Genomic DNA, 12,030 nt, shown 5'->3' on the forward strand with positions numbered 1-12,030 from the left:
GCTACATCAGCAAACCCATTGTTACTGGGGACCAGTCACTGATCAGTACTTCTATTTTCACACAGGTCTAGATAATAACAGAAACACCTTTCATTGAAGGTCCATTAACAATCTCAGTTCCCTGGGATGAAGGATATTGTATCACCCAAAGTAGTTTTCAGCCACTCACACAGCCTACATCCAATAGGTCACTTCCCAAAAGCAAAAACATTTACAAGATCTGATCTCTACAGTCAGTTACATGCCCTCCGTCTCCTCCTGCAAACTACTCACGAAAATTCCCCAGTCTATCACAGTAGATCATGTGTGACAGCATTCACATCACAAAGGAGTCCAACAACAACTTCAATACCCATTAACACCTCCCCTCTCACAGCACTCCAGAAATATACAGGGTACAGGGTGGGAACTCCGTCCAGTATATCTTCTATTCTTGAAATCCTTTTGGATTAGAACACTGCTGACCCCTTTGCCCTCTCTTCTCATGAGATCTTGTACTCACGAACCCCCCCCCCCCCCATTCCAGTTTTGTGAATGTAAGATAATTCAGTACTCTTTTCTATACTTTCAAGATGCCACCTGTCTTTCCCTCTCTTGCCTCACACTACGTCTCCACCCTGTCCTTTCTCAACACCTATCAGTCTGACAAGGGAACCTCCCCATCGCACCCCCCTCAGATTTAGTTATACATTGACACAGTGGATAGGCCTTGAAAAACTGAACACAGATCAATCGAGAAAACAGGAAGAAGTTGTGTGGAACTATGAAAAAATAAGCAAAATATATAAACTGAGTAGTCCATGTTCAAGATATATAATATTAGGGACAATGTACGCTGAGGAGCACCGTGGTCCTGTGGTTACAGTGAGCAACTGCGGAACGAGAGGTCTTTGGTTCGAGTCCTCCCCCAGGCGAAAATTTTACTTTCTTTATTTTCGCAAAGTTGCGATCTGACCGTTTATTCATTGACGTCTCTGTTCACTGTAATAAGTTTAGTGTCTGTGTTTTGCGACCGCACCGCAAAACCGTGCGATTAGTAGACGTAAGGACGTGCCTCTCCAATGGGAACCGAAAACATTTGATCGCAAGTTCATAGGTCAACCGGTTCCTCCACGGGAAAACACGTCTGATATATTCTATACGACACTGGTGACGGCATGTGCGTCACATGACAGGAATATGTTGTCGACCCACCTAACTTGCACACTAGGCGAATGGGTAAAAAGATCCTTCTACCTTGCCCGATTTAGGTTTTCTTGTGGATGTGATAATCTCTCCCAAAAAAGTGATGAAATCACAAGAGTTTGTCACATAAACTGCAACAAATGAATGCAACAGTTTCACAGTCGCACAGTTTTCCCTGTGCTCTGTCAAAACATATGTGTTTTTTTTTTTTTTTACATTTTCAAATGTTTCCGTGTGTAGACCGTAAAATTGTGCATATGTCCAAGCAAATCTGAACATGCCCCGGAATTTTGGAGAGCGAAGTTGATTATGTGTGAGAGCCTGAACTTTGATAATTGTCTGAAAATAAAAAATTAAACTTTTCTCTCGAGAGAAGATTTGAACTGAGGACTTCTCGTTCCGCAGCTGCTCACGCTAACCACGGGTCCATGCCGCTCATTAGCCGGCACTGTCCTTGATGTTGCCTACGTTGCGCATGGACTACTCAGTTTGTATATTTTTCTTATTTTTTCATAGTTCCACACAACTTCTTCCTGTTTTCTCGATTGATCTGTGTTCAGTTTTTCATGGCCTATCCCTGTGCCAACTTATAACTAAATCTGAGGGGGGTGCGATGGGGAGGTTCCCTTGTGAGCAGTCACTACTGTCCTGAATGGTTGCATACTTCAAAATTGAAAGTTTTTGATTTGTACTCTCAAAAGCCTGCTTTTCTGTACTGTATACTAGTCAGTTGCAGGTATATAGTAGTGATTCCTTATTTTTGTTTATTGTTCAAAAGTTTATATTGTAATTTATAATAGTTCTTTAGTTTTGTATCTTAGGCCCATGTAATGTGAGCACAGCAGTTTTAACTTCTTTGATTATCTTATTAATCACAATGAACTGACACTGTTTTCCATAAAAAAAACATATAGCTTTATTGAAATTCACTACAAATCTAAAAGTATTCAAAAAATAAAGAAGCTGCTCAAGTCATCTCTCACATTAAATGTCAATAGAAATGCCCACACGATCGGTGTGATAATAGAGAGAAGAAATGCAGATATGTTAATAAGTACAGCTATTTCATTACTGTTTTCACTCTAAAGTGTTTTAAAATCCATTCACACACATTTCACATTTAATTATATTGCTAATGCTGAACAGATTACTCAGAGATCACACCTTTGATGTGTGCATTTCATTTTTTTTGTTTTGGTCTGCGTGCGCCCAAAGGGACACAACTGCTGATTTAGACAGCTGGAACACTGTGGTTTTACTGGTAGACATATCTGCTGTCCAAATCCAACCAACAGGTGATTAACTTCTGTCCACAGATCTCGAGGCAGCCAGGATTCCAAAGCAACACGAGTCTCTTCTGGTGTTTTTGTTGGTTTCCTCACCCAGCCAATGCGATTTGATATCCGGTGCACATGTGTATCAACACCTGTCAAAACAAATGATGTATTTCATTACTCAGCTTCAACATAACATAACATTGTGGTCATTTTAACTGATTCAATTGTGGGTTATTGAAGAAACAATGTATTTTGTGTTAACTAAACAAAACACTTTTTTGGCTTGTTGCATAAAACTTTATAATTTTTGCACAACCTAGGTTTTGGGTTGTCTCATTTTTCATTACACAACTGAACACATGTCAACGTTTTATTCTGTTGCTTTTTGAGTTTGTAAAAAATATCTCTGATGACTATTTTGGAACAGTTACTACAGTCTTATGACATTCATTAAGATAACATTTACTTTAACTATACATTGGGATAGAGCTGTGTGTACAAGAATGGGTATTTGTATGATTAATGATATCAATATAATGGAAGGAAACATTCCACGTGGGAAAAATTATATATAAAAACAAAGATGAGGTGACTTACCGAACAAAAGCGCTGGCAGGTCGATAGACACACAAACAAACACAAACATACACACAAAATTCAAGCTTTCGCAACAAACTGTTGCCTCATCAGGAAAGAGGGAAGGAGAGGGGAAGACGAAAGGAAGTGGGTTTTAAAGGAGAGGGTAAGGAGTCATTCCAATCCCGGGAGCGGAAAGACTTACCTTAGGGGGAAAAAAGGACAGGTATACACTCGCACACACGCACATATCCATCCACACATATACAGACACAAGCAGACATATTTAAAGACAAAGAGTTTGGGCAGAGATGTAAGTCGAGGCAGAAGTGTAGAGGCAAAGAAGTTGTTGAAAGACAGGTGAGGTATGAGTGGCGGCAACTTGAAATTAGCGGAGATTGAGGCCTGGCGGATGACGAGAAGAGAGGATATACTGAAGGGCAAGTTCCCATCTCCGGAGTTCGGATAGGTTGGTGTTGGTGGGAAGTATCCAGATAACCTGGACGGTGTAACACTGTGCCAAGATGTGCTGGCCGTGCACCAAGGCATGTTTAGCCACAGGGTGATCCTCATTACCAACAAACACTGTCTGCCTGTGTCCATTCATGCGAATGGACAGTTTGTTGCTGGTCATTCCCACATAGAATGCGTCACAGTGTAGGCAGGTCAGTTGGTAAATCACGTGGGTGCTTTCACACGTGGCTCTGCCTTTGATCGTGTACACCTTCCGGGTTACAGGACTGGAGTAGGTGGTGGTGGGAGGGTGCATGGGACAGGTTTTGCATCGGGGGCGGTTACAAGGATAGGAGCCAGAGGGTAGGGAAGGTGGTTTGGGGATTTCATAGGGATGAACTAACAGGTTACGAAGGTTAGGTGGACGGCGGAAAGACACTCTTGGCGGAGTGGGGAGGATTTCATGAAGGATGGATCACATTTCAGGGCAGGATTTGAGGAAGTCGTATCCCTGCTGGAGAGCCACATTCAGAGTCTGGTCCAGTCCCGGAAAGTATCCTGTCACAAGTGGGGCACTTTTGTGGTTCTTCTGTGGGGGATTCTGGGTTTGAGGGGACGAGGAAGTGGCTCTGGTTATTTGCTTCTGTACCAGGTCGGGAGGGTAGTTGCGGGATGCGAAAGCTGTTTTCAGGTTGTTGGTGTAATGATTCAGGGATTCCGGACTGGAGCAGATTCGTTTGCCACGTGTTTCGGCGGCAACACAATCACCTAACCTTTATACACATCGTTGTCTACCAACCCAAGTCCAACATAGCCCAGCTGTAACCAACACCTATTCGCCTTTTTTCATTCCAGATCTCCAGTTTCTTTCCGGTTCACCTTTATCTCTCCCCATATATTTTTATTTTCATTTTCATTTCACCTCATGTTACACTTTCCACCTTCTAATACCATGTCACCCTCACAACACCCCCACAATGACCCCATTAAGTTTTATTTACATTCCCTCCGCAAACATGCCTTCGCCCTAGCCAGATTACACACCCATATTCTATTTTCTCAGGCTTGTCTGACATTTGGCATCACCCCCAAAGGCCTCACACTCAAAGTTCCCATCTCTGGCTGCAACCCTTCCTTCCATCAGTCCCTATACCAGTTCCAAACTGAACAATCCATTGCCCTCACCCACCTAATCCTTCACCTACACATCAACTCAGCCAATGAACACACCCGTCAACTCCTATCCTTAATAAAAGTCCTTAATCTTTCCTCTCCCACATCCACACCGGCTGTTCAGAGCATCCTCCTACAGGCCAACCGTAAATTAGAACAGCATGCCACCCTCCACCTCAAAAAACTATCCAATCTCCTGGTTTCCCACCTCCGGAAAGGCAACTCACTCACCCTTCACAACCTTTCCAGCAAACCTCAACCTCCTCTCATTGCACACAAACCCAGTCTCTCCCATCTACTCAATCTCCCACTTCCAGCTCCACTCCCTCCAAAACCTCAAAATTCCGATCAACACAATCTGGAACCACAACACCCTAATTCAGTAGTTAACCTTTCCTCCAAACCTCTCTCCCAATCCGAAACCTCTGTCCTATCCAAAGGCCTCACCTTCAGCCCCACTCCCAGATTCAACCAAACATCCCTCGTCAAAGATTTACTGTCCTACACTCGTACTCTCTGCTGGAAGTATCACTTTGCCACGAAGAAAAATGATCCTAATCCTACTCCTAATGATCCGACTCCTCAAGACACCATCCAAATTGTACCCTGCCTGGAACAGTTCCGTCCTCCGTCACAGCGGGACCCACCTCCTCTTCCTCAAAATCACCCTCTCCAAACCTTCCAGGAATTTCTGACTTCCAGCCTTGCATCTCAATCCTTCTTAAAAAACCTTAATCCTACACCCAACATCACCACTGCTGAAGCCCAGGCTATCCGTGATCTGAAGGCTGACCGATCCATCGTCATTCTTCCGGCGGACAAGGGTTCCACGACCGTGGTACTTGATCGTCGGGAGTATGTGGCTGAGGGACTGCGTCAGCTTTCAGACAACAACACATACAAAGTTTGCCAAGGTAACCCCATTCCCTATGTCCAGGCGGAGCTTCAAGGAATCCTCAGAACCTTAGGCCCCCTGCAAAACCTTTCACCTGACTCCATCAACCTCCTGACCCCACCGACACCCCGCACCCCTACCTTCTACCTTCTTCCTAAAATCCACAAACCCAATCATCCCGGCCGCCCCATTGTAGCTGGTTACCAAGCCCCCACAGAACGTATCTCTGCCTACGTAGATCAACACCTTCAACCCATTACATGCAATCTCCCATCCTTCATCAAGGACACCAACCACTTCCTTGAACGCCTGGAATCCTTACCCAATCTGTTACCCCCGGAAACCATCCTTGTAACCATTGATGCCACGTCCTTATACACAAATATTCCGCACGTCCAGGGCCTCGCTGCGATGGAGCATTTCCTTTCACGCCGATCACCTGCCACCCTACCTAAAACCTCTTTCCTCCTCACCTTAGCCAGCTTCATCCTGACCCACAACTTCTTCACTTTTGAAGGCCAGACATACCAACAACTAAAGGGAACAGCCATGGGTACCAGGATGGCCCCCTCGTACGCCAACCTATTCATGGGTCGCTTAGAGGAAGCCTTCTTGGTTACCCAAGTCTGCCAACCCAAAGTTTGGTACAGATTTATTGATGACATCTTCATGATCTGGACTCACAGTGAAGAAGAACTCCAGAATTTCCTCTCCAACCTCAACTCCTTTGGTTCCATCAGTTTCACCTGGTCCTACTCCAAATCCCATGCCACTTTCCTTGACGTTGACCTCCACCTGTCCAATGGCCAACTTCACACGTCCGTCCACATCAAACCCACCAACAAGCAACAGTACCTCCATTACGACAGCTGCCACCCATTCCACATCAAACGGTCCCTTCCCTACAGCCTAGGTCTTCGTGGCAAACGAATCTGCTCCAGTCCGGAATCCCTGAATCATTACACCAACAACCTGAAAACAGCTTTCGCATCCCGCAACTACCCTCCCGACCTGGTACAGAAGCAAATAACCAGAGCCACTTCCTCGTCCCCTCAAACCCAGAATCCCCCACAGAAGAACCACAAAAGTGCCCCACTTGTGACAGGATACTTTCCGGGACTGGACCAGACTCTGAATGTGGCTCTCCAGCAGGGATACGACTTCCTCAAATCCTGCCCTGAAATGAGATCCATCCTTCATGAAATCCTCCCCACTCCGCCAAGAGTGTCTTTCCGCCGTCCACCTAACCTTCGTAACCTGTTAGTTCATCCCTATGAAATCCCCAAACCACCTTCCCTACCCTCTGGCTCCTATCCTTGTAACCGCCCCCGATGCAAAACCTGTCCCATGCACCCTCCCACCACCACCTACTCCAGTCCTGTAACCCGGAAGGTGTACACGATCAAAGGCAGAGCCACGTGTGAAAGCACCCACGTGATTTACCAACTGACCTGCCTACACTGTGACGCATTCTATGTGGGAATGACCAGCAACAAACTGTCCATTCGCATGAATGGACACAGGCAGACAGTGTTTGTTGGTAATGAGGATCACCCTGTGGCTAAACATGCCTTGGTGCACGGCCAGCACATCTTGGCACAGTGTTACACCGTCCGGGTTATCTGGATACTTCCCACCAACACCAACCTATCCGAACTCCGGAGATGGGAACTTGCCCTTCAGTATATCCTCTCTTCTCGTCATCCGCCAGGCCTCAATCTCCGCTAATTTCAAGTTGCCGCCATTCATACCTCACCTGTCTTTCAACAACTTCTTTGCCTCTACACTTCTGCCTCGACTTACATCTCTGCCCAAACTCTTTGTCTTTAAATATGTCTGCTTGTGTCTGTATATGTGTGGATGGATATGTGCGTGTGTGCGAGTGTATACCTGTCCTTTTTTCCCCCTAAGGTAAGTCTTTCCGCTCCCGGGACTGGAATGACTCCTTACCCTCTCCTTTAAAACCCACTTCCTTTCATCTTCCCCTCTCCTTCCCTCTTTCCTGATGAGGCAACAGTTTGTTGCGAAAGCTTGAATTTTGTGTGTATGTTTGTGTTTGTTTGTGTGTCTATCAACCTGCCAGCGCTTTTGTTCGGTAAGTCACCTCATCTTTGTTTTTATATATAATATTTGTATGATTACCTATTTATGAATGAGGGCACCAAGATTCCATTCTTAAGCAAAAGGTGTAATATTATATAAATAAGGTAAACAATTGAACATGAGTCTCATGTTATCAAATTTATCCTGTCTTAACAAGAAGAGAAGTTACTATCAAGAAGTTAAAATATGCTCGACATGATACCAAAATCCCAAGTGTTAGATCCTCTAAGAGCAGATCTAGACCCATCCCTTCAGAAAGATATAGCTGCAAATGTACACCGAACAGAGGAAATAAAGCAGGCACAATGACAACAACCACGAGTTCATAGTCATCAAGAAACTTAAAATTAGGGCTGAGGGCCATAATGTGATCATTACTACACAGGTAAAGGATGGTCTTTAGTGCTGTTAAATAAAACAGATGATATAAATGAAGTGGAAGAAATTTTCTAGTCAGTTCACCTACTAAAACTACAGAAAGAAACAATTATCAAGCTAAGGAGTTACTAAATAGGTCTTCTAATTTTTTTTTTCAGGAATATGATTGTAAGATTATTTTTCAAATGACTCCATCTACATGGGTCACCCAAACTCCACCAACCAGAAGTGCCAATATGACCAGTGGTATCTGCACTACAGGCACCAATCGACAACCTTATCCAAAGGATCAATATTATCATGAAGAAAAAAACTGAACTTCAAAGGGAAATATAGCATTTAGAACAGTTAAGATTTAGTAAACAATTTAGGATGTTAAGATTTGTATCACAATTATACCAAATACTACTGAGACACCTGCCTTCACATGGGTACTGCTAATATCTACAGTTGGATGGCTCGTCTGATGCGTTATTTTCTTCTACAGGCCACAGCATCAAGTTACAATTAAAAATTGGAAAACGACTTTATGAGAAGGTAACTGAATATTATTTCCAAATTCTAATAGAGATCATATTTGTATAGAGAGTAGAACAAAATTTGTTGCATTTAACTGCTGTGAGATGCCCTTATTCATGTTTTAACTGTGGCCTACCAAAACATTTATATGTATTTAAAGTATTTCTTTGGATACTACACTGATAACCTTTTCAGGATTAGGTGAGAAAATGAACATTTTATGATTTAATACCACAGGTGACAGGCCCATGTAAAATTGACCATGTGAAAGACACTGCATCCTTCGGTCAGTTCCAGAAATGTCTGGTGTCTCACTCTGTGCTTTGTTAATTATCATAACAAAGGCGAGTTTGATGGGGATCTGGAGCTGTTTGAACAGGAAAGGTAAGTCTGTGGGTATCGTTGGTATTATTGGTATAAAAACAGTTCGTACAGTTCCACAGCCAGTGTGTGTAACTTGGATTTCTATGGACTACCATGATCCACTTACTCACTTAGGCTAACAAAAGATGTTCGTGGAAACTGAAAATGTGGTTTAGACCATTGTCAAATGTGGAATATCGCACTCTGAGTGCCTTTGTTTGGTGTATATGCAGACAGATGCAAAAGGAAGTCATTCAGCTTATTGGCAAGATGTAACAGCAAATGTGTGTCTCCACATGTTTATGATTTGGTGTTGCAATAATAACAATAATAATAATAATGAGAAGAGGAAAACATAGGTACACAAATTAAGATGATTTCTGACACAGCCAGCTCTGGGATAAGGAAATTTAAGGATACTGCATTGGCTAAGAATCCTGGGAAATGAGGAATATCTGATCGGAGAGAGTGCTTTACAAGGGTAATGAGTGCATACAGAGACAACGGTAATCCTTTATTTCTGCTTTAGTAGATATGTCATTAACTGTCTTCTGAAGCTGGAGATGTTATTTAGTTGTCTAATGCAATGCAGAAGGTTGTTCCGTTGTCAGGTTCGCACTACTGAAGGACTAGGAGAAAGTAGCTGGATGATGGAGTAGTTTAGAGAGGATTTTGCTCTAATGGGAGTGAATATTTTTGCTATGTTGTTCAGACAAGAGTATTAACTTCAAGCAGAGCTATGAGAGGCAGTCTTCATTGATAAGACAGTAAAGAAGACGGAGGGTATGGACATTTCTGCACTAGTCTGCAGAGGACCAGGATAGCTGTGCATATGATGGTGAAATGCGGTCAAAAAGTCGAACATCGCAGATATAATGAACACAGGCATTCATAACTATTTCCAGGCACTGTGAGCTTTCCTGAGAAGCCTTTTAGGATAACACTACTGCAATTAATAATTGGAAGTACAAGTCCAGAATGAAATTTTCACTCTACAGCAAAATGTGAGTAGATACGAATCTAACTGGACTAAGACTCGAACTCGGGACCTTTGCCTTTCGTGGTCAATTATAAGTGTTTGTATAAGTTTCTTTATCAGTTGAAGAGGGATGAGCTTTTAATATTTTTGTAGGGTATGGAGCATTGCTGATTCCTTCTTCCATGTTGCAGTTCTTGCTCAGTCCAATTTATCTTTTCGCCTATAATTACTCCTAGACTCGGTGGGATGATTTTGAAGCACTCAAGAATCTCACTGTAGAGGCTGTGATGGAAGATTCACAACAATATCATAATTTTACAAGAATGACTGTGATGGAGATGGAAAAAATACTCCTTAAAACTGGACCCACAATTTGCCAAGCAAGACATCATTATGCAAAAACCCATCAGCGTGAAAGACAGACTGCTTGTGATACTAACATTTTTAGCTTCATGTATGTTTATTCTTTTTAATATTTTGTAAAGTAACAATTACGATGAAGTAACACTACACCAGATTTCATTTTGGTAGACATACTTGTTTAAAAGCCAAACAGGGCGAATATCTGGTAAATGAAGCATTTCAGAGCACTGTACTGTTTCTGCTGGGTAGACATGAATGCGAAATGTATAGATCACATGTTTTTATGATAAGTATTGTATGAGTAACTTGCGAGTTTTATCAAAGAACAATATATTATGCTACAATATATGCCTATTCCATGGAATTGAGATTCTGTGTTTGAATTCTGATCTCTTTTGCCATTACTATTCTTCTTCTTGTCTTATGATCTGGACGTGAACCGTAAGGAGCATTTAACAAAGGATTATCCAGCTGTATCAGCCAATGTAAGTTATTAACAAAACTAAAAATAGAGTAGTTTGTGACCGAAAAATTATGTCCATGTTGAAATCATCTGTAATCCTAAACTTGCTTGTCTAGAGTAGACATGGGCCTTAACAGAAATTCTTCATTGTTAGGCACCATCTTAAAAATAATTAAGAACTTTCTTTTAGCTCATCGTTGAGATGTGCCGCCAGTTAAAAAACTAAACCTTTCTTTCAGATTCTACGAGCCTGGGGTCGCTGCAAATAATTTAATAAGATTCACTTTCAGATTTTCTCAAAGTCGTGAGATAACATTCCAGGCAGGAAGGCCTGGTCACAGGGTTCTAGTTCTGGTATAAGATTTCATTTGCAAAAGCTACACTTGGTATCTTATATTGGGAATCAAGACAACACCACAATTTTGAGTTATGGAATTTATTGTTGTACAGTGAACAGACTGGTGAAATATTCTCTGGTGCTATAAGCAAATGACTTTTAACTTGATGTAAACTAGGCATATATTGAGGAATATCTGTGGTGTTTTAATAGTTAAACAAATGAGTATTTACAATTCCATAACCTCTGAAAACTGAGCTAGTTTACTGAGTGCTTATACGCGTCAGGCTAAATTAAACAACATATTACACAGTTAATAATATTCCTACATTAGTTATTTAGTTTTTATGCTGAGCCATTACATTAATGTGTGTTTCTTTTTTATATAAGTCATGGCTCATATTCATTCTATTACATTACATGGATAGTAAAGAAAAAGAGTCACAACTATTTTTATTTTTATTACATTACATTGGCTCCGGTAGTAAGTGTTCTGCACTATGTGTAACTGAATGTTCAGGGACAATCATCATCACTACAGGACCTATGTTTTACATTCAAACAGTGCGCTGCACATACAACAGCAGCTGATTGCATTGAACACTTACTCATGGGGCCGAAATTGAAACTAGAACCCTCTGACCGAATTTAATTGTTGTCACTGATTAAATGTATGTACAAAAGCACATAGTGAATTGTAACTAATGAACAAAACGTTTCCGTTACATGTACCACATGCATGGGAATGACGACAAACTGAAGAAAGGAGATCTGTTCATCTGGTAAAATTCATAAAGAGTTTTAAAAATGTGTTACCTGCATTGTGGCAGGAAAGGCAAAAGATACAGTTTGTTATCTCATATACTACCGGAGATGCCGCATTATGGATATCAGAGGTTGCAGAGAACTTCAGTGAGTTCGAGCAATATTTTTTGGCCAGATAGCATACAACAGAGACGATGGAAA

At 42.0% G+C, this 12,030-nt stretch overlaps 1 protein-coding gene across 1 annotated transcript in view; it reads right to left on the reverse strand.

Annotated features, from left to right (window-relative positions):
• Positions 1-2,082: 2,082 nt before the first annotated feature.
• The window catches only part of LOC124595071 (endonuclease III-like protein 1), a 37,993-nt gene continuing 28,045 nt past the window's right edge, over positions 2,083-12,030 (reverse strand). The window contains exon 4 of the mRNA XM_047133653.1: positions 2,083-2,611. Within this exon, the coding sequence (XP_046989609.1) occupies positions 2,337-2,611 (275 nt within the window). The 3' untranslated portion in view covers positions 2,083-2,336. The remainder of the gene's footprint in view (positions 2,612-12,030) is intronic.

Source organism: Schistocerca americana, chromosome 2, assembly GCF_021461395.2.
Source record: "Schistocerca americana isolate TAMUIC-IGC-003095 chromosome 2, iqSchAmer2.1, whole genome shotgun sequence".
Taxonomy (NCBI): domain Eukaryota; kingdom Metazoa; phylum Arthropoda; class Insecta; order Orthoptera; family Acrididae; genus Schistocerca; species Schistocerca americana.